Source organism: Cervus elaphus, chromosome 28 (genome assembly GCF_910594005.1).
Source record: "Cervus elaphus chromosome 28, mCerEla1.1, whole genome shotgun sequence".
Taxonomy (NCBI): Eukaryota; Metazoa; Chordata; class Mammalia; order Artiodactyla; family Cervidae; genus Cervus; species Cervus elaphus.
This window is the reverse complement of record NC_057842.1, coordinates 54300905-54325062: the sequence shown is the minus strand read 5'-3', so window position 1 is coordinate 54325062 and position 24158 is coordinate 54300905. Positions and strand designations below refer to the sequence as shown.

The 24158-nt window shown below is 39.3% G+C and overlaps 1 protein-coding gene across 1 annotated transcript in view; it reads left to right on the top strand.

Moving 5' to 3' along the window:
* Positions 1 to 24158, top strand: part of UFL1 (UFM1 specific ligase 1) — a 63850-nt gene that overhangs the window by 15379 nt on the left and 24313 nt on the right. The window contains exons 4-6 of the mRNA XM_043889832.1: positions 691 to 788; positions 1310 to 1424; positions 3926 to 4056. Of these exons, the coding sequence (XP_043745767.1) occupies positions 691 to 788; positions 1310 to 1424; positions 3926 to 4056 (344 nt within the window). The remainder of the gene's footprint in view (positions 1 to 690; positions 789 to 1309; positions 1425 to 3925; positions 4057 to 24158) is intronic.

Genomic DNA, 24158 nt, shown 5'->3' with positions numbered 1-24158 from the left:
GGAAGCAAAGCTCCAGTTTACTCCGCTTGACAAACTCCAGCTGTTCAGCTCAGGGACCCATCTGCCTCCAACCTCAGAACCACCAGCCAGGATCTGCTGAGAAACCTCATTCATGATGCTGACAGTGGGTTTGGCTGACTTATTTGCAAGCCCATGGATCACACCATGGGCTGAGATGTATCAGCAGGCTTGACCACCTGAATGCTGGCCTGTAGAGCCTCTCTTGAGTGAGAGAGTCAGGGCTGGGATGGTCCTTGGGCCAGGAGGCTCCCTATGGGACAGCAGTCCACCGATTGCTCAGAGGCAGTGGGCAGTTTGGGTCATAGACTCAGACTCACTGCATGATGTCAGCAGGTCAGGACCTGCCTGTTGGACTGCTTCAGGCGCTCCCTCTCACCCCTGTCTGCCTCCCTGGGGTCTAGGTGGGACTCTGGAGGTGAAGAGACCTTTGAAGTTGTGTGATTTTGTAGTGCAAGCTTTCTTAGCAAGTGAAAGTGTACAGGTTCAGAAATGAAAGTAAATAAGCAATAAGCCCCTAATTGTTTGAGATTTTTTATAATACTTCAAATCAATTTGAAATTCACCTAAGGGGAAGTAAGTTTTCATTTTTTTTAAAGTTCTAAAATGTATAATTTCAAATTTAAAAACAATATGAACTTATCACTAATAGAATGTGTACTTATTTCCCAGGTAATTAATGTGGATCTGACTCATATTGAAAATAGAATTGGTGACATTGTTAAATCAGAAAAACATGTTCAACTAGTATTGGGACAACTGATAGATGAGTAAGTACAATAATTAAGAATACCTTTTTGTGGGGTTTTTTTGGTAAGCTTATACTTAAATTTAGAATAATTGTGGCACTACGGCATTTTTTAGAACTCTTCTAGTACTGATTTTCATTATTGTACTTAAAAAGTAAGTGATTACTTGTGTGGAATACTAGGGAATAATATAAAGTTTTAATTTTTTCTGTTTTAAAGCAACACGAAACTTAATTTTTGTCATCTTTCCCATTTGAGCTTAACTCTGAAAGTAGAATTGTTCCAAAAGTCTTAATGAAAATGACTGTAGAATTTTAATTGTTGAAAACAATTTCAGCATTTCTTATTTGATTAACCTTCCATTTAGTTACACTGATAAGAAAAATTTCAGAATGTGATTAATGAATGGTGTTTACCTAAACATACCCATATTAATTACTTTTGGGGAATGCCTTATTGCAGCAGAAATTAAACATAAAAAGATAAAGGAACATTATTATTCCTAATTGAGTTTTTCCTTTTTTTTAAATTTAAACTATTAGGAACTATTTGGACCGTTTAGCAGAAGAAGTAAATGATAAATTACAGGAAAGTGGTCAAGTAACCATAGCAGAACTGTGTAAAACCTATGATCTTCCTGGAAACTTTCTGACACAGGTATTTTTTCTCCTTAATGGTATAATTTGTCTTTTCAAATAAATGGCGAGTTTGAAAGGATGGAAAAAAGCTAAACTTACTATTATTTGTTTTTTTGCAAGTGTTTTGACTATTTCCTAGTTTTAACTATGTTCTAGCAATATATTTGGGGGATACTTAAACATTGATGGCTCTGAAAAGATTGTTTAGAAGTGATTTTAATCTTCCTGAACCCAGAGATACCCTAAACTTGGTAGACTTAAGGTCTCTTGGACCTGCTTGGATGCAGTAGCAAGTATACCAGAAGTGTATCTTTATTGAATGCTTCTTTAGCGAGGATATCTTCAGTTCTGGTTGCTAGTTATAATTTAAGCAACAACTGATGAAGACTGTAATTTATAAGAGGTGCTTCTGGCATCTTGTGTGGTAAAGGTCACAGGTGCTGCTAAACGTCCTGCAGTGCGCAGAGCGTCCCTTCCCAAGAGAACGCTTTCTTCCCCAGATGTCAGTGGTACCGACTTCTTCTGATGGCACCTTTTCTCCTCCTCTAAACAGAGAGCATGATAGGGAGAGGAATCAAGGAGTGGCTTATAATCCCTTAATTTTTGGTACTCGTGTCAATACTCAAATAGGATTATAAGTTAAATTACAGTGGTGCCTGAAAATAGAGACTATTTCCTTGTTTGTTATTTTGGTTTTCTTAAAGTGGTTTAACATTTTAGAAGTCTGTTTGGAACAGTGGAAGTTAAACAGACCATGATTTGAATTCTGTCTATGACACTGCTTAGTTACTTAGGGTCAGAAAAATTATTTTTTATGACTGTTTGTGCTTCAAGTTAAATATCTGAAAATGGGAATAATTGTCTCTCATAGATGTCAGTGAGGTGTCATGTATATGGTATATCAGGTGAAATGGCTGGACTAGAGGAAGTTCTCAATAAATGATGGTTCTGTTTATGTATTTACTGGGACAAATAAGGGAAAAGCCAAATCATTTTAGGTATACTTAAGAAAATCCAGCTTAGAGAAATTACCAAACCATAATTGCATGAGATTAATTTATAATGCAACAGATTTACTCACTCATTTTAAGTGGGTGATTTCTCCTCATTGCATCTAAAATACCATTAAGCATATAGATCTGTTTTACAAAGCGTTTCAGGAGGCTAAGCTCCTGAGCAAGTGTATGCAAATTACATAAGATAAAATGAGTCAGTTCAGTTCAGTCACTCAGTCGTGTCTGACTCTTTGTGACCCCGTGAATCGCAGCACGCCAGGCCTCCCTGTCCATCACCAGCTCCCAGAGTTTACTCAAACTCATGCGCATCGAGTCGGTGATGCCATCCAGCCACCTCATCCTCTGCGGTCCCCTTCTCCTCCTGCCCCCAATCCCTCCCAGCATCAGGGTCTTTTCCAATGAGTCAACTCTTCGCATGAGGTGGCCAAAGTACTGGAGTTTCAGCTTCAGCATCAGTCCTTCCAATGAACACCCAGGACTGATAAAATGAGTAAATACATGTAAATCACAGAAGGCAAAAAAATATGTGTTTTTGGTCAGTTTTACATTAAAGTATCAGAACAGACCAAGTGGTTTGTTATTGTGCTACTGATACATTTTAGAAATATATATGGTTTCTTTTTTCAGTTTTAATTTTTCTCAGTATCATAGGCAGTATTGTAAAAGCTCACTAAGAAGTTGTTTGGGGGACTTCCCTGACAGTCCAGTGGATAAGACTCTGAGCTTCCAATGCTAAGGGCACAGGTTTAATCCTGGTTCGCAGAAGTAAGATCCCACATGCCTCATGGGGCAGCAAAAAAAATGGATCCTTAAAAAAAAGTTGTTTGGAAAGCATTTTTCTGTACCATAGAAGTATCAGCCAGGCTGACTCGAGTGGATTTAACTTGTTCTGGAAAGGGAAATATGTCCAATATTTCCAAATACGTTCATAAACCTGACCCCAGTCATAGTGTAGCTGTGGAGAAATGCTCTCCTCTGGTTACCAAGAAATCAGATTGTCTGTCAGTATAGATTTATGGACACAGTTTGTTAATATTTTCATCACAGAGTATAACTTTTCAGGTCTTATGTATCCCTAGGTTGCAGAATCTTGGGATAATATTTATTCCTCTGTTAGTATTAGCAGCTCCATATAAGATCCTCTCCAGGATCCTTGTAAATGTCTTGGTTGTCTGTGTTTCAGGCTGCCTATATCTGGAAAACTGGTTAATTTCTTTTATTTTACTCTATAAATAGGCCTTATTAGCAGGTAGCTGAGTTTTTTAACGTATGAGTTATTAGACTCATTCAATTCTTGTCTTCACCATAAGATTATGAAGTTTCCTAGATCCTAAGTCTTCATTTTACTTTATATATCTTATTAATTTATGCTTGCTGAAATTACTCAATCATATGATTAATGCAACATCATCATGCAGCATGACTTTGGTAAACATATACAAATGTAAATCTGTAATTTTGTTCTATCATTTTAATAAGAATTTTCACCCATCTTTACCCTCAGGCACTAACTCAGCGACTAGGTAGAATTATTAACGGACACATTGATCTTGATAACAGAGGAGTAATATTTACTGAAGCTTTTGTATCTAGACATAAAGCACGCATCCGTGGACTGTTCAGTGCTATTACCCGGTAAGCAAGTTTTAAAGTATGTGTATTTTTACATTTCTTTGATCATTGTTTGCCTTTTTTTTTCCCCTTAAATCTTATTCAGGACCCTAGTTTATTAAACAGAAGGGGAACTTCCATGAAATAGGAATGGGGATCCCAGACTCTGGAATGTGTCCACGTTCTCTCCAACCCACATCTCTTTCTCCTACCTTCACCACCCTTAAGACCCCAAATGCACTTCTGCAGAATACCCAGATCATATATAAAGTCACTGTGGGATCATGGAAAGAGCATGCAGTCAGAAACCCCTGGGTCATAGCTCTATCATATAGTAACCATGTGACCTTGAGCAGGTGTTAGTCACTTAACTTCTTTGAGCCTCAGATGGTGCTGGATGACTTTAGAACTCTTTACTAAATAAAATTCTAGTAGTCTAATGAATAACCATTGTACTTTCAAAATCACTTTAACTGAATATTTGGGGCCTCTGTGACAAACTCCAGCATGGAATTAAGAAAACCTGCATTCTCAGTTTTCTCTTTTCTCCTTTCATTAAATTTATCTCAGTGGTTTTTTTGGTCCCCCAGCATATAAATGTCCAGATTTCTCCATTTTAAAACAATCAAACCTCTCTTAACCCTGGATTCCGTTCCCTCTACCATCTTGTTTATTCCTTTCCTTAAAGGGAACCATCTCAAATTGATGTCTACAGTTATTGTCTCAGTTTTCTTACCTTCTGCCACTTCTCAGCTCACCCATCTGGTTTCTTCCACTTACATAGCAATGATGTCAGTCTCGTTAAATCTAATGGGTATTTCCTATCCTTGTTTTACTTGACTTTGTAGCACCATTTAACTCCAATTATGTCTTCTTCTTGAAATGTTCTCCTCTCTTTTTCTTTTTTTTTTTAACACCACACTTTCCTGATTTCTTCTTACCTCTTTTGGCTGTGACTTTTAAGTCAGCTTTTCTGGCTCTTCCTCCGTTCACTAGCCTTGAAGTTTTCTTTCAGGCCATCTTCTCTTCTCATTCCTGCACTACCTGCATAGTTGCTTTTAAGTTCCAGACACATACAACTTATATAGTATCTCTATTGAGGTGTTTTACAAGTGCCTCAGATTCAACATATTTAAAATAACTCACTGTCCTCAGCTGTCCCACTCCTCACCTCTTCTGAATTCTTCCATTTGTGTTTCCATTATCAGTAAATGCCATCATCAGGTTGGTTTTGCCAGAAAACTGGGAGTCATCCTTTACGCCATCCTTTCTCTCACCTCTGTTTCCAGAACACAACATCTTTTGAATTCATATTCTAAATATTTATGTAATCTTTACTTTTCTGACATCACCATTCTCACGAATTCAGGCCATTTTTTACTGGACTGTTTTAGTAGCTTTCTAACAAGGCCCTCTTCTATTCTTACTATGTTTCAGGATGCTCTTTAGCATGGCAGCCACAGTGATTTCCTTTTGTCATTCAGTAAATCAGAAGCGCTCGTTGAATACCTGGTACATGCAGGGCCCTAGCAGAACGAAACACTGAAAGGTTAGAAGAGAGAGCTCTCAATCTGATGCAATAGTATTTTTTCTCTCTCTTTTTTTAAATCTCACGCTTATATTAATAGAAAAGTTGAAAGAGAACCTTTTTTTCAAATTCTGTCTCATTTGAAAGAAAGTAGCTGACATTATGTCCCATTACCAGAAATACTGTAGTCTGTTTCCTACAAACAAGGGCAGTGTCCTATAAAACTACAATACAAACATCAAAATCAGAAAACTGACCTTGATCCATTACTACCATCTAATCTTTGGATCCCATTTGTGATTTACCAGTTGAATCCTAATAGTATTCTATATAGAAAAAGGATCCAGTTCAGAATCACATATTGCATATAATTGTCAAGTCTCCTTGGTCACTTTCAATCTCCAACACCTACCTTACTTTCATGAGATTATTCATTCTTTCCTTTCTGCTACTTTTTTCTACTGATAATTCAGGTTGTTCATCATTGGCAGGAATATCACAGAAGTGATTATATCTCTTTGTCATTGAACCCTATCCGGTGGCATGCAATTTAGATTTTTCCAATTACTGATGCTGCTGTGTTGTGCTCAGTCATGTCCAACTCTTTGCAACCCCATGGTCTGTAGCTTGCCAGGCTTCTCTGTTCATGGGATTCTCCAGGAAGAATACTGGAGTGGGTTGCCATTTCCTTCTCCAGGAATGACTGAGGTGCATTGTAACTTCTTTTTTTTTTTTTTTTTCTTTTTTTCCCCCGGTCCCTCATTGTAACTTCTTAATAAGAAGGTATGTAGATTTCTCATTAAGGTTTTTTTGTTTCCCTTTGTAATTATTTGTGGGGCAGGCAGTTTGAGATCTTGTGAGTTACCCTGTTTTTCATCAAATTTTCAATTTATTCACTAAATCACTACAGATTTAACGGCTTTCTATATTATTCTTTGGATTATAATCCATTGTTATCATTATTTAGATTTTCACGTTGGCTAGTGGAATGCCCTTCAGCCTGGCTTCTTTGTTCTTTTGACATTTCTCAATCTTTCCAGTACTTCTTTTCTTTCTGATACACAAAGGAGTTCCAGGCTCAGTTCATCCTTTGCCTGTTCGACCTTAGAATCATCCATTTCTCCAAAGACCTGTGGTTCCTTTTAGTACAGTATTTAGAAACCAATATCTGAACAGTAGATTGTTTATTGCTGTTTGGGTTGTTCCTGCTCCCAAGCCCTCAGCAGACAAGCTACAGGATACACATGGGAGGACAGGGAGGCCTGGCCTCCATAGGATCATAAAGAGTTTGACATGACTGAGTGGCAAACGACAATATACATGTACACCCCTATATATATGTGGTTTGTGGTTTGTTTTTTTTTTTTGCTTTTTTATTTTTGTGTATCAAAAACCATGAGGTCACACTGAAATAATTAGTTAGAAGAATGAGATATGTAGGTAAAGTAAACTACATTGCAATTCCAAGTTGAAATAAAAATCTAGCAGCTTAGTTTCATTGTACTAAAAAAGGTAGAAATTTTGTGCAGTCCAATTAAACTTGTATTGAACATCCACAATAGTTTATGTACCCAGTAGTTTTAAGATAAAGTTCTTCAAGGAGTCCTTTGCATGTTTTTAGGAATATGTTCAGGTAGAAAGAAACAGAAAATAAAAAACATGAGAAGCTTGTAATAAGATAAACAGAGAGAGGAGAGCAAAATTCACAGAGCGTGTAATTGGACCTAATTGGTCTGTTGTACAGTTGCCAAGTTGTGCCTGACTCTGCAACCCACGGACTGCAGCACACCAGGCCTCCCTGTCCTTCACCATTTTCTGGAGTTTGCCCAGGTTCATGTCCACTGAATTGGTGAAGCCATCCAACCATCTCATCCTTTGTTACCCTCTTCTGCCTTCAGTCTTTCCCAGCATCAGGGTCTTTTCCAGTGAGTCAGCAGTTCACATCAGGTTAGCCAGAGTATTGGAGCTTCAGCTTCCACATCAATCCTTCCAATGAGTATTCAGGGTTGATTTCTTTTAGGGTTGACTAGTTTGATCTCCTTGCAGTCCAAGGGACTCAAGAGTCTTCTCCAGCACTGCAATTCAAAAGTATCAATTCTTTGGCACTCAGCCTTCTTTATGGTCCAGCTCTCACATCCATACATGACTACTGGAAAGACAATAGCCTTGACTATACAGACCTCTGTCAGCAAAGGGGTGTCTTTGCTTTTTAATACACTGTCTAGGTTTGTCATAACTTTCCTGCCAAGAAGCATTCGTTTCCTAATTTCATGGCTGCAGTCAACATCCACAGTGATTTTAGAGCCTAGGAAGAGGAAATCTGTAACTACTTCCACCTTTTCCCTTTCTGTTTGCCATGAAGGGATGGAACCAGATGCCATGGTCTTCGTTTTTTTAATATTGAATTTTAAGCTGGCTCTTTTGCTGTCTTCTTTCACCCTCATCAAGTGGCTTTTTGCTTCCTCTTCGCTTTCTGCTATTAAAGTGGTATCATCTACATATCTGAGGTTGATGTTTCTCCCAGCAATCTTGATTCCAGTTTGTAACTTATCCAGCCCAGCATTTCACATGATGTGCTCTGCATACAAGTTAAAGAAACAGGGTGATAATAAACAGCCTTGTCGTATGCCTTTCTCAATTTTGAACTAGTCAGTTGTTCCATTCAAGGTTCTAACTATTGCTTCTTGACCCGCCTACAGGTTTCTCAGGAAACAGATAATACGGTCTGGTATTCCCATCTCTTTAAGAGTTTTCCACAGTTTGTTATGATCCACCAGTCAAAGGCTTTAATGTAGTCAATCAAACAGAGGTAGATATTTTTCTGGAATTCCCTTGCTTTCTCTGTGATCCAGCAAATGTTGGCAGTTTGATCTCTGGTTCTTCTGCCTTTTCTAAACCCAGTTTGAATATCCATAAGTTCTCAGTTCACATACCACTGAAGGCTAGCTTGAAGGATTTTGAGTATTACCTGACTAGCATGGGAGATGAATATAATTGTCCAGTAGTCTGGACATCTTTAGTATTACCCTTGGGATTTGGGATGAAGATTGAGGTTTTCTAGTCCTGGGGCCACTGCTGGATAGTCCAACTTTGCTGACAGATTGAGTGCAGCACTTAATAGCGTCATCATTTAGGATTGTAAATAGCTCTGCTGGGATTCCATCATCTCCACTAGCTTTACTGACAGCAGTGCTTCCTAAGGCCCGGTTGGCTGCACGCTTCCAGAATGTCTGGCTCTGGATGAGTGATGACACCAACGTGGTTATCTGGGTCATTAAGATCTTTTTTGCACAGTTCGGTGTATTCTTGCCATCTCTTCTATATCACTTCTGCTTCTGTTAGGTCCATACACTTTGTGTCCTTTATTGTGCTCCTCTTTCTATGAAATGTTCCTTTGATATATCCAGTTTTCTAGACGAGATCTCTGGTCTTTCCATTCTGTTGTTTTCCTCTGTTTCTTTGCACTGTTCATTGAAGAAGGCCTTCTCCTCTGACCTTGCATTTCTCTCAAACTCTGCATTCAGTATACCTCTCCCTTTCTTCCTTACTTTTCAAATCTCTTCTTTCCTCAGACAACCACTTCGTAAAGCTTGCTCAGACACTTTGCCTTCTTGCATTTCTTTTTCTTTGGGATGGTTTTGCTCACTGCCTCCTGTACAGTGTTACGAACCTCTGTCCATAGTTCTTCAGGCACTTTATTTACTAGATCTAATCCCTTGAATCTATTCATCACCCCCACTCTATAAGCATAAGGGATTTGATTTAGGTCATACCTGATTGGCCTAGTGGTTTTCCCCACTTTCTTTAGTTTAAGCATGAATTTTGCTATAAGGAGCTGATGACCTGAGGCATAGTCAACTCCAGGTCTTGTTTTTGCTGACTGTATACAGTTTTTCCATCTTCGGCTCCAAAGAATGTAATCAGTCTGATTTGATATTGACAGTGATGTCCATGTGTAAAGTCGTCTCTTGTTGAAAAAGGGTGTTTGCTTTGACCAGTGTTTTCTCTTGGCAGAATTCTGTTAGCCTTTGCCCTGCTTCATTTTGTACACCAAGGCCAAACTTGCCTGTTACTCCAGGTATCTTGACTTCCTACTTTTGCATTCCAGTCCCCTTTGTTAAATAGGACATCTTTTGGTGTTGATTCTAGGAGGTCTTGTAGGTCTTTGTTTAACTGATCAACTTTAGCTTCTTCCACATCCATTGGGGCATAGACTTGGATTACTCTGATGTTGAATGGCTTGTCTTGGAAATGAACCGAGATCATTCTGTCATTTTTGAGGTTGCACCCAAGTGTACTGCATTTTAGACTCTTTTGTTGATTATGAGGACTGCTCCATTTCTTCTATGAGATTCTTGCTCACAATAGTAGATATAATGGTCATCTTAATTAAATTCACGCATTCCCATCCATTTTAGTTCACTGATTCCTAAGATGTCAGTGTTTTCTCCTGCCATCTTCTGCTTGACCACATCCAATATGATTTGTGGACCTAACATTCCAAGTTCCTATGTAATACTTTCCTTAATAGTATTGGATTTTACTTTCATCACCAGACACGTCCACAGCCAAGCGTCGCTGCCGCTTTGGACCAGCCGCATCACTGCTTCTGGAGCTGCTGTTAGTAGTTGTCCTCTGCTCTTCTCCAACAGCATCTTGGACACCATCCAGCCTGTGGGCCTCATCTTTCGCTGTTGTACCTTTTTGCCTGTTCATACAGTTCACTGGGTTCTCACGGCAGAGTCCTGGAGTAGTTTGCCATTCCTTCCACCAGTGGACCACGTTTTGTTATAACTCTCCACTTCATCGTCTGTGTTTGGGGCCCTACATGGCGTGGCTCATAGCTTCCCTGAGTTTGACACGCCCCTTCACCACCACAAGACAATGATCCTTGAAGGGGCTAATTTTCAGGAACTGTAGATAATTTAGCTGAATATTTTAAGTAAAATAATAAAACAAATTGGCCTATGTAGAAATTTGGTAAAATAATAATTTAGTCAAAAATCACCATACAGAGGTTTTAAATATTAAGTCATATTTTGAATTAATATTTTCTGCTCTCCTAGGTCTGTCATATGGAAAAGTTATAATGTCTTAAATAGTCAACAAGAGAGGGTCAAGTAGTTTGAATAACTTAAAAGTCTGTTAGTCATATTTTTGTTGTTCAGTTGTTCAGTCATGTCCCACTCTTTGTGACCCCATGGACTGCAGCACGCTAGGCTTCCCTGTCCTTCTTATCTCCCGGAGTTTGCTCAAACTCATGTCCATTGAATTGCTGATGCCACCCAGCCATCTCATCCTTCTCCTGTCCTCAGTCTTTCCCACCATCAGGGTCTTTTCCAGTGAGTCAGCTATTTGCATCAGGTGGGCAAAGTGTTGGAGCTTCAGCATCAGTCCTTTCAATGCATATTTAGGGTAGAACTCCTTTAGGATTGACTGGTTTGATCTCCTTGCTGTCCAAGGGACTCTGAAGCATCTTCTCTAGCACAATTTGAAAGCATCACTTCTTCAACACTCAGTCTGTTGATGGTCAAACTTTCATATCCATACATGACTACTGGAAAAACCATAGATTTGACTAGATGGACCTTTTTTGGGAAAGTGATATCTCTGCTTTATAATACACTGTTCAGATTTGTCATAGCTTTTCTTTCAAGAAGCAAGCGTCTTTTAATTTCATGACAGCAGTCACTGTCCACAGTGATTTTGGAGCCCAAAAATATAATACCTGCCATTGTTTCCGTTTTTTTCCCATGATGTGATGGGACCACATACCATGACCTTAGTATTTTGAATGTTGAGTTTTAAGCCAGCTTCTTCACCCTCCTCTTCACCCTCATCAAGAAGCTCTTTAGTTCCTCTTCATTGTCTGCCTTTAGAGTAGTGTCATCTGCATATCTGAAATTACTGATACTTCTCCCAGCGGTGTCGATTCCAGCTTGTGCTTCATCTAGCCCAGCGTTTCGCATGATGTACTCTGCATATAAGCTAAATAAGCAGGGGACAGTTTACAGCCTTGATGTGCTCCTTTCCCAATTTTGAACCAGTCCATTTTCCCATGTTCAGTTCTGTTACTTCTTGACCTGCATACAGGTTTCTCAGGTGGCAGGTAAGATGGTCTGATATTCGCATCTCTTTAAGAATTTTCCATTTTGTTGTGATCCACGTAGTCAAGGTTTTAGCGTTGTCAATGAAGCAGGTGTTGATGTTTTTCTGGATTCCCTTCATTTTTCTATGGTCCAGTGGTTGTTTGCAATTTGACTTCTGGTTCCTCTGCCTTTTCTAAATCCAGCTTGAACATCTGGAAGTTCTTGGTTCACATATTGTTGAAGCCTCGCTTGAAGGATTTTGAGCATTACCTTTCTAGCATGTGGAAGAGTGCAATTGTGCAGTAGTTTGAACATTCTTTGGCATTGCCTTTCTTTGGAATTGGAATGAAAACTGGCCTTTTCCAGTCCTGTGTCCCCTGCTGAGTTTTCCAAATTTGCTGGCATGTTGAATGCAGCACTTTCACAGCATCATCTTTTAGGATTTGAAATAGTTCAACTGGAATTCCATCACCTCCACTAGCTTTGCTCATAGTGATGCTTCCTAAGGACAACTTGACTTCACATTCCAGGATGTCTGGCTCTAGGTGAGTGATCACACCATCTGGGTCATGAAGATCTTTTTTGTATCTTCTGTGTATTCTTGCCACCTCTTCTTCTGCTTCTGTTAGGTCCATACAGTTTCTGTCCTTTATTGAGCCCATCTTTGCATGAGATGTTCCCTTGGTATCTCTAATTTTCTTGAAGAGATCTTTAGTCTTTCCCATTCTGTTGTTTTCCTCTATTTCTTTGCACTGATCACTGAGGAAGGCTTTCTTCTCTCTCCTTGCTATTCTTTGGAACTCTGCACTCAGATGGGTATATCTTTCATTTCTCCTTTGTCTTTTGCTTCTCTTCTCTTCCTAGCTATTTGTAAGGCATCCTCAAACAACCATTTTGCCTTTTGCATTTCTTTTTCTTGGGGGTGGTTTTGTCACCATCTCTTGTACAGTGTTATGAACCTCTGTCTACAGTGTTTCAGGCACTCTTGTCAGATCTAATCCCTTGAATCTGTTCTCTCTACTGTGTAATTATAAGGGATTTGGTTTAGGTCATACCTGGGGACCTAGTGGTTTTCCCTACTTTTTTCTATTTAAGTCTGAATTTTGCAATAAGGAGTTCAAGATCCGAGTCACCGTCAGCTCCTGGTCTTGCTTCTGTTGATAGTATACAGATTCTCCATCTTCAGCTGCAAAGAATATTTTCAACCTGATTTCAGTATGGAACATCTGATGATCCATGTGCGTGTAGAGTCATCTCTTGTGTTGTTGGAAGAGAGTGTTTGCTATGACCAGTGCCTTCTTTTGGCAAAACTCTGTTAGCATTTGCCGTGCTTCATTTTGCACTCCAAGGTCAAACTTGCCTGTTACTCCAGGTTATCTCTTGACTTCCTACTTTTGCATTCTAATACCCTGTTATGAAAAGGACATATATTTTTGATGTTAGTTCTAGAAGGTCTTGTAGGTCTTCACAGAACCATTCTTCATCTTCTTCAGCATTAGTGGTTGGGGCATAGACTTGAATTACTATGATGTTGAATGGTTTGCCTTGGAAACAAACGGAGATCATTCTGTCGTTTTTGAGATTGCACCCTTGTACTGCATTTCAGACTCTTGTTGACTATGAGGCCTACTCCATTTCTTGTAAGGATTCTTGCCCACACTAATAGATACAATGGTAATCTGAATTAAATTCGCCCATTTCCATCCATTTTAGTTCACTGATTCCTAAAATGTCGATGTTCACTCTTGCTATCTCTTGTTTGACCACTTATAATTTACCCTGATTCATGGACCTAACATTCTAGGTTCCTACACAATAAGTACTGTTCCTTACAGCTTTCGACTTTACTTTCACCACCAGATACAACCACAACTGGGCATCATTTCCACGTTGACTCAGCCTCTTCATTCTTTTCCAGAGCATTTCCCCGCTCTTCTCCAACAGCATATTGACCTGGGTAGTTCATCTTTCAGTGTCATATCTGTTTGCCTTTTCATGCTGTTCATGGGGTTCTCAAGGCAAAAATGCTGAAGTAGTTTGCCATTCCCTCCTCCAGTGGATCACGTTTTGTCAGGAGTCTCCACCATGACCCGTCCATTTTAGGTGGCCCTACATGGCATAACTCACAGTTTTATTGAGTTATACAAGCCTGTGATCCATGTGATCATATGGTTAGCTTTCTGTAATTGTGGTTTTCATTCTCTCTGCCAACTGATGAGTGAGAATAAGAGGCTAGTGCAAGCTTCCTGTTGGGAGAGACTGGCTGTGGCGAAAACTCAGTTTCACTTTGGTGGCAGGGCCATGCTCAGTAAATGTTTAATCCAATTATCTGCTAATGGGTGGGACTGTGCTCCCTCCCTGTAGTTTGGCCTGAGGTGGCCCAGTCCTGGAGTCTTGTAGTCTCTATAGAAGGGATATAGTCTCTGTTAGGCCTAATGACAACCTCCTCCAAGAGGATTTATGCCAACAAGCTGCACCTCCTAGGACTGCTGGCAACAGTGTCCCGGTCCCCATGGCAGGTCACTGCTGACCCGTGCCTCTCCAGTAGATCCTCAAACACTGAGGCAGGTCTGACTCAGTCTCATGTGGTGGTTACTGCTCCTTTCTTACCCTGGATCCTGGTGAACACAGGTTTTGTTTGTGCCCTGCAAGAGTCTCTGGCTAGTGCATAAGAACAAAAATACAGACTAAACCTAAACCAGAAAACTGGTATAATTGGCTTAAAATAAATAGGGAGCAAAGAATTGGAGTCAGAAAAAAATCTGGATTTTTTTAAATAATTTACTTAAATTATAATTATTAGAAAAGCATTCACAAGAATCTATCCAAAAGAAATTAAAACATATCTCCACACAAAGACATGAAAGCAAATCTTCATAGCAGCGTTTGTCATAATAGCCCCAAACTGGAAATAATCCAAGTGTCCATCAACTGATAATGGATACAAACAACAAAATATGGTATATTCATATACCAGAATACTCTTTAGCAATAAAAAGGAATGAGTGCTGATCCCTGCTTTATTATTCATGAACCTCAAAAATATGCTAAGTAAAGGAAGCCAGATGCATGAGACACATATTGACTCCATTTATGAGAAATCTCTAAAAAGGCACATTTGTAGAGGCAGAAATCCTGTCAGTGGTTCTCTGGGTTACAAGTGGCAACAGGAATTAACTGCAGACATCTAGGAAGGAACTTTTTGGGTGATGGAAGCCTTCTAAAGCGGGATTGTGGTGTTGGTTGCTCAGCTCTGTTAGTTTATTGAGGTCATTGAATTCTGTATTTAGAACTGGTTAGATTTATATGTGTCTCTAATTAAAGCTGTTTTTAAAAATATGTGTAGTCATTACAGAAAATACTGATAAACAAAAGAGATTAATTAAAGTGGATCTCTCCCAGTCAAATTCCTTAACTGGATTATAGCATTCCAGTTTCCTTTCAGTTTGTGTATGATCTCATTTTTCTTTAAAAATACAGTCATATAAGATTCAGTGACTTCCCAGGTGAGGACAGTCTCTTAGACAGAAAGAATAAACAAAAACTTAATATATAAAAAGGGCAAGGCAGATAGTCAAGATCACTAAGTTCAATTCAGTCGCTCAGTCGTGTCCGACTCTTTGTGACCCCATGAACCGCAGCACGCCAGGCCTCCCTGTCCACCACCAACGGCCAGAGTTCACCCAAACCCATGTCCATTGAGTCGGTGATGCCATCCAACCATCTCATCCTCTGTCGTCCCCTTCTCCTCCTGCCCTCAATCTTTCCTAGCATCAGGGTCTTATTAAATGAGTCAGCTCTTCGCATCAGATGGCCAAAGTATTGGAGTTTCAGCTTCAGCATCAGTCCTTCCAGTGAACACCCAGGATCAAGATCGCTAAATCTGAAGTTAAATTTTGGTCAGAAAGGAAATTGATCCTGGAATAGGAAAACAGATCAGTTACCTAGTATTTCAGTAGCATAATTCTGCTTAAGGATGTAAAATTTCATGCAGTTTTTTTTTTTTAAGTTAATTTACAGTATTGTGTTCATTTCTCGTGTGAAGCATGTAATTCAGGTGTACGTGTATTTGTATATATTTTTCATCTTCTTTTCCATTATAGTTTATTGCAGGGCATTGAACATAGTTCCCTGTGCTATACAGTAGAACCTTATTTATCTATAGTAATTAGTGTCTCTTAATCCCAAACTTCTAATTTATCCCTCTCCTACCCCTTTTCTCCTTTGTAACCACCAGTTTGTTTTCTGTGTCTGAGTCTGTTTCTGTTCTTTAAATAAGAGCATTTGTATCATATTTTAGATTTCATATCCAAGTGATACTATATGATATCTGTCTTTCTGTGTTTGACTTAACTTCACTTAGTATGATAATCTCTAGGTCTATCCATATTGCTGCAAATGGCATTATTTTATCCTTTTTTTATGGCTGAGTAGTAATCCATTGTATGTATGTACCACATCTTTATCCATTCCTCTGTTGATGGACACTTAGGTTGCTTCCATGTCTTACCTGTTGTAAATAGTGCTGCTTTGATCATTGGGTGCATACATCTTTTTGAATCATAGTTTTGACCAGTTTATATACCCAGAAGCAGGATTGCTGGATCATATGGCAGCTTTAGTTTTTTAAGGAGCCTCCATACTGTTTTCCATAGTGGCTTTACCAATTTATATTCCCATCAACAGTGTAGGAGGGTTCCCTTTTCTCCACATCCTCTCCAGTATTTATTATTTGATGAAAGCTCTTCTGACCCATGTGAGGGTGATACCTTATTGAAGTTTTGATTTGCATTTCTCTAATTACATTGAGCATCTTTTCATGTGCATATTGGCCATCTGTGTGTCTTCTTTGGGTCTTCTATTTGGGTCTGTTTGGGTCTAATGTCTATTTGGGTCTTCTGCATGTTTTTTGATTGGGTTGTTTTTTTTTTTTTGATTGAGATATGTAAGCTGTTTGTATATTTTGGAAATTAATCCCTTGTTGGTCACATCATTTGCAGATATTTTCTCACGATATGTAAGCTGTCCTTTCATTTTGTTTATGGTTTTCTTTGCTGTGTAAAAACTTGTAAGTTTGAATTAAGTCCCATTTGTTTATTTTTGCTTTTATTTCTGTTGCCTTAGAAGGTTGACCTAAGAAAACATTGCTACAGTTTATGTCAGATAATATTTTTCCTGTGTTCTCTTCTAGGCGTTTTGTGGTGTCATGTCCTACATTTAAGTCTTTAAGTCATTTTCAGTTTTTTTGGTGTGTACGGCATGAGGGAGTGTTCTGATTTCATTGATTTACATATGGCTCTCCAGTTTTCCAAACACCACTTCCTGAAGAGACTCTTCTCTGTGTATATTCTTGCCTCATTTGTCAAAGATAAATTGACCATGGGTGGTGGGTTTATTCTAAGCTTTCTCTGTATTTTGTTTTGGGGGGCTTTTTTTTTGCCATGTGGCTTGCAGGAGATTAATTCCCCAATCAGGAATTGAACCTCTGCCATCAGCAATGGAAATGCAAAGTCCTAACCACTGGACCACCAGGGAATTCCTTGGGCTGTCTTTTCTGTTCCATTGATCTAGATGTCTGTTTTTGTGCCAATACCATGGTGTTTTGATTACTATAGCTTTAAATTATTGTCTGAAGTCTGGGAGGGTTGAGCTTCCTGCTTTGTTCTTTTTCCTCGGGATTACTTTGGCAATTCTGGGTCTTTTATGGTTTCATATAAATTTTAGGGTTTTTCTGGTCCTGTGAAAAATGTCGTGAGTAATTTGACACAGATCACATTAAATCTGTAGATTGCTTTGGGTACTGTGGTCATTTTAGCAATATTAATTCTTCCAGTCCAAAAGCATGAGATATCTTGCCATTTGTTTGCATCATCTTCAGTTTCCTTTGTTAATGTTTTGTACTTCTGAGCATATAAGTCTTTCACCTCTTTGATGAGGTTTATTCCTAAGTATTTTTTGATGCAATTTTAAAAAGGATTGCTTTTTTACTTGCTGTTTCTGATACCTTTCATTATTAGTGTAAAGAAATGCAACAAATTTCTATATGTTAATCTTGTATCATGCTACCTTGCTTAATTCGTTTATCAGTTTTAGTAGTTTTTGTGTGGAGTCTTTTGTTGTTGTTCAGTCACTTAGTCATGTCTTAACTCTTTGCAGCCCCATGGACTGCTGCATGCCAGGCTCCCTGTCCTTCAGTATCTCCTGTAATTTGCCCAAACTCTTGTCCATTGAGTTGGTGATGCTATCGAATCATCTCATCCTCTTCCTCCCCTACCTCCTTTTGCCTCCATTCTTTGCCAGCATCAAGATCTTTTCCAGTGAGTGGCCTCTTTGCATCAGGAGGCCAAAGTATTAGAGCTTTAGCTTCAGCAACAGTCCATCCAATGAATATTCAGAGTTTCTTTCCCTTAGGGTTGATTGGTTTGATCTCCTTGCTGTCCAAGGGATTTGCAAGAGTTTTATCCAGCACCATAATTCGTAAGCATCAGTTCTTCAGTGCTCAGCCTTCTTTGTGATCCAACTCTCAAATCCACATATAATTACTGAAAAAACCATAGCTTTGTACATCTGTGTCTCTTTTTCTGTACAGACTTTTGGACTCTGTGGGAGAAGGCGAGGGTGGGATGTTGTGAGAGAACAGCATCGAAACATGTGTATTATCAAGGGTGAAACAGATCACCAGCCCAGGTTGGATGCATGAGACAAGTGCTTAGGGCTGGTGCACTGGGAAGACCCAGAGGGATGGAATGGGGAGGGAGGTGGGTGGGGGGATCGGGATGGGGAACACATGTAAATCCATGGCTGATTCATGTCAATGTATGGCAAAAACCACTACAATATTGTAAAGTAATTAGCCTCCAACTAATAAAAATAAGTGGGAAAAAAAAACACATAGCTTTGACTATACAGATTTTGTCGGCAAAGAGATGTCTCTGCTTCTTAATATGCTTTCTAGGTTTGTCATAACTTTCCTTCCAAGGAGCAAGTATCTTTGAATTTCATGGCCGCAGTGCTTTTCTGCAGTGATTTTGAAGCGCAAGAAAAGAAAATCTGTCACCATTTCGACTCTTTATCTTCTATTTGCCATGAAATGATGGGGCCAGATGCCATGATCTTAGTTTCTGAATGTTGAGCTTTAAGCCAGTGTTTTCACTCTCCTCTTTCACCCTCATCAAGAGGGTCTTTAGTTCCTCTTCACTTTCTGCCATTAGAGTGGTGTCATCTACATATCTGAGGTTGTTGATATTTCTCCCAGCAGTCTGCATTCCAGCTTGTAATTCATTCAGTCCAGCATTTCACTGATGTACTCTGCATAGAAGTGAAATAAGCAGGGTGACAATATACAGTCTTGTCGTATTCCTTCCCCAATTTGGAACCAGTCCATTATTCCATGTCCAGCTATAACTATTGCTTCTTGACCTGCATACAGGTTTCTCAGGAGACAGGTAAGGTGTTTCCATCTCTTTAAGATTTTTCCACAGTTTGTTGGATCCACTCAGTCAAAGGCTTTAGTGTAGTCAATGAAGCAGAAGTATATGTCTTTGTGGAATTCTCTTGCTTTTTCTGTAATCCAGTGAATGTTGGCAAGAGATCTCTGGTTCCTTTACCTTTTCTGAAACCAGCTTGTACATCTGGAAGTTCTTGGTTCACGTAACTGCTAAAGCCTAGCCTGCAGCATAAGCTTGCACAATTGTACAGTAGTTTGAACATTCTCTGTCATTGCCCCTCTTTGGGATTGGAATGAAAACTGACCTTTTCCAGTCCTGTGACCACTGCTGAGTTTTCCAGATTTACTGACATGCAGAATGCAGTTTTAACAACATCATCTTTTAGGATTTTAAATAGCTCAGCTGGAATTCCATCAGCTCCACTAGCTTTGTTCATAGTAATGCTTCCTAAGGCCCACTTGACTTCACACTCCAGGATGTCTTGCTCTAAGTGAGTGACCACACTGTCATGGTTATCCAGGTCATTGAGACTTTCTTACATAATTCTTCTGTGTATTCTTGCTATTTTTTCTTAATCTTTTCTGCTTCTCTTAGGTCCTTACAATTTCTGTCCTTTATCATGCCCGTCCTTACATGAAATGTTCCCTTAACATGTCCAGTTTTCTTAAGGAGATCTCTAGTCTTTCCCATTCTGTTGTTTTCCTCAGTTTCTTTTCATTGTTCACTTAAGGCCATCTTGTCTCTCCTTGTTCTTCTCTGAAACTCCACATTCAGTTGGATATATCTTTCCCTTTCTCCCTTGCCCTTAGCTTCTTTTTTCAGCTATTTGTAAAGGCTGCTTATAACCATTTTGCCTTCTTTCATTTCTTTTTCTTTGGGATGGTTTTGGTCACCCCTTCCTGTAAAATGTTATGAACCTCCATCTGTAGTTCATCTGGCACTCTGTCTGCCAGATGTAATCCCTTGAAACTATTCACCTCCACTGTATAATCATAAGGTATTTGATTTAGGTCATACCTGACCTAGTGGTTTTCCCTACTTTCTTCAGTTTAAGCCTGAATTTTGCAATAAGGAGCTCATGATCTGAGCCACAGTCAGCTCCCAGTCTTGTTTTTACTGACTGTATGGAGCTTCTCCCATCTTGGGCTGCAAAGAATATTGACCATCTGGTAATGTCCATGTGTAGAATCATCTCTTGGAATCTTTCGAGTTGTTTATATATGGTATCATGTCATCTGCTTATAATGAAAATTTTACCTCTTCCCTTCCATTTTGGATACCTTTTATTGCTTTTTCTTGTCTGATTCCTGGAGCTAGGACTTCTGATACTCTGTTGAATGGAAGTGGTGCGAGTGGGCACGCTTGTCTTGTTCCAAAATTTTATTAGGAAGGTTTTCAGCTCTTCACCATTGAGTATTATCTTATCTGTGGATTTGTCATACATAGCTTTTATTATGTTGAGATATGTTCTGTCTCACCCACTTTGGTAAGAATTTTTATCATGAATGGGTGTTGATATATGGTATCATGTCATCTGCTTATAATGAAAGTTTGTCAGATGCTTTTCTGCATCTGTTAAGATCATGTGGTTTTGTTTGTTCTTTTGTTTATATGGTTTATCACATTCATTTGCATATGTTGAACCATTCTTATGAACTTGGGGTAGATTCCACTTGGTCATGGTATATGGTCTTTTTTATGTGTTGTTTGATGCAGTTTGCTAATATTTTGTTGATATTTTTTGCATCTATATTCATCAAACATAGTGACCTGTAATTTTCTTTTCTTTTTTTTTTTTTTTTTTTGATGCTGTGTTTGGTTTTGGTATCAGGGTGATTGTGGCTTCATTGAATGTCTTTGGGAATGTTTCCTCCCCTTCAGTCTTTTGGAAGATTTTGAGAAGGATTAGTATAATCGTTTGTATGGTTGGTAGAATTTGCCTGTGAAGCCATCAAGCCCTGGACTTTTGTTGTAGAAAGCTTTTAAATTAAAGATTCTATTTTACTTCTAGGGATAGGTCTGTTCAAATTATGTAGTTCTTCTTGATTCAGTTTTGATGGGCTGATTTTTTTTCTAGTTTTTTAAATTGAAGTATAGTTGTTAGTAGTGTTGTGCTATTTTCAGGTGTATCTTTGTCTAATTTTTGTATCAGGCTGATGGTAGGTAGCTTCACAGAATGACTTTTGGAGTATTTCCTCCTCTTCAGTATTTTGGAAGAGTTTGAGAAGGATCATTATAAGTTCTTTGTATGCGTGGTAGAACTCCTCATTAAAGCCATCCAGCCCTGTACTTTTGTTTGCAGAGAGTTTTTTTTTAATCATTATTATTCCTACAGATTCTATTTCACTTATAGTGATCAGCCTGTTCAAATTATCTGTGCTTAATTCAGTTTTGGTGGACTGTATATTTCTAGAAACTTGTCCACTTCTTCTGGGTTGTCTAATTTGATGGCTTGTAATTGTTCATAGCATTCTCTTATAACAGATACTTTGTATTTCTGTGATATTGGTTGTTATTTCTTCTCTTTCATTTCTTATTTTATTTGGTTCTCTCTTTTTGTTCTTGGTGAACCTGGCTAGAGGTCTGCTAATTTTGTTTACCCTTTCAAAGAACCAACTCTTGGTTTTATTGATTTTCTTTTTCTATTTTTTTAAATTTCCAGTATAAGTTAATTTACAGCATTGTGTTTCAGGTGTACAACAAAGCGATTCAGTTATATTTATATATGTATATGTGTGCATATATATATTCTTTTTCAGATTCTTTTCCCTTATAGATTATTACAAAATATTGAATACAGCTCCCTATGTTATACAGTGGTTCAGTTCAGTCACTCAGTCATGTCCAACTCTTTGCAACCCCATGAACCGCAGCACACCAGGCCTCCCTGTCCATCACCAACTCCCAGAGTTTACCCAAACCCATGTACATTGTGTCGGTGATGCCATCCAACTATCTCATCCTCTGTTGTCCCCTTCTCCTCCCACCCTCAATCTTTCCCAGCATCACGGTCTTTTCAAATGAGTCAGCTCTTTGCATCAGGTGACCAAAGTTTTGGAGTTTCAGCTCCAACATCAGTCCTTCCAATGAACACCCGGGACTGATCTCCTTTAGGATGGACTGGTTGGATCTCCTTGTGGTCCAAGGGACTCTCAAGAGTCTTCTCCAACACCACACTTCAAAAGCATCAATTCTTCTCCACTCAGCTTTCTTTACAGTCCAACTCTCACATCCATACATGACCACTGGAAAAACCATAGCCTTGACTAGATGGACCTTTGTTGGTAAAGTAATGTCTCTTTTTAATATGCTGTCTAGGTTGGTCATAACTTTCCTTCCAAGGAGTAAGCGTCTTTTAATTTCATGGCTGCAGTCACCATCTGTAGTGATTTTGGAGCCCAAAAAAATAAAGTCTGATACCGTCCACTCTTTCCCCATCTATTTGCCATGAAGTGATGGGACCAGATGCCATGATCTTAGTTTTCTGAATACTGAGTTTTAAGCCAGTTTTTTCACTGTCCTCTTTCACTTTCAAGAGGCTCTTTAGTTCTTCTTCCCTTTCTGCCATAAGGGTGGTGTCATCTGCATATCTTAGGTTATTGATGTTTCTCCCGGCAGTCTTGATTCCAGCTTGTGCTTCCTCTAGCCCAGCATTTTCTCTCGATGTGCTCTGCGTATAAGTTAAATAAGCAGGGTGACAATATACAGCCTTGATGTACTCCTTTTCCTATTTGGAACCAGTCTGTTGTTCCATGTTCAGTTCTAACTGTTGCTTCCTGACCTGGATACAGGTTTCTCAAGAGGCAGGTCAGGTGGTCTGGTATTCCCATCTCTTTCAGAATTTTCCACAGTTTATTGTGATCCACACAGTCAAAGGCTTTGGCATAGTCAGTAAAGCAGAAATAGATGTTTTTCTGGAACTCTCTTGCTTTTTCAATGATCCAGCAGATGCTGGCAATTTGATCTCTGGTTCCTCTGCCTTTTCTAAAACCAGCTTGAACATCTGGAAGTTCACTGTTCACATATTGCTGAAGCCTGGCTTGGGTGGCGGTTTAATCACTAAGTCATGTCCAACTCTTGTGACCCCATGGACTGTAGGCCGCCAGGCTCCTCTGTCCATGGGATTTTCCAGGAAAGAATACTTGAGTGGGTTGCCATTTCCTTCTCCAGGGGAACTTCCTGACCCAGGGATTGAACCAAGGTCTCCTGCGTTGCAGGCAGATTCTTTACCAGCTGAGCCCCCAGGGGAGCCCAGGCTACACAGCAGGTTCTTGTTTATCTGCTTGTATAGCAGTGGTGGTCTAGTCACTAAGCCATGTCCGACTCTTGGACTGCATGGATGACAGCCCACCAGGCTCCTCTGTACATGGGATTTCCCAGGCATGAATACCAGAGTGGGTTGGCATTTCCTTCTCCAGGGGATCTTCCCCACCCAGGAATTGAACCAAGGTCTCCCAGGTTGCAGGCAGATTTTTTACCATCTGAACCACCAGGTAAACCGTATATATAGTAGTGTATATGTATTAATCCCAAGCTTTTCATTTACCCCTCCCCTGTTTCTCCCCCCATTTTCCCCTTGGGTAACTAAATTTGTTTTCTATGCCTGTGGGTTTGTTTCTATTTTGTAAATAAGTTTATTCATGTCATTTTCTAAAATTTCACATATAAGCAATATCATATGCTATTTGGCTTACTTCTGTTAGTATGACAGTCTGCACTTCCATTAATGTTTCTGCAGAAGACAGCATTTTTCTTATGGCTGAGTAATACCCCACTGTGTGTGGGGGAGGTGTATCACATCGTTTTTATCCTGTCATCTGTACTGAACATTTAGGTTGCTAAATGGACATTAGGTTGCTGTGCTGCAATGAATATTGGGATGCATGTTTTTTTCAAAGTATAGTTTTATCTAGTTGTATGCCCAGGAGTGCAATTACAGGGTCACATGGTAGCTTTGTTTTTAATTTTTTTAAGGAACCTCCGTATTGTTCTCCATAGTCCCTGTACAGATTCACATTCTTACCGACGGTGTAGGAGGGGTCCTTTTTCTCTACACCCTCT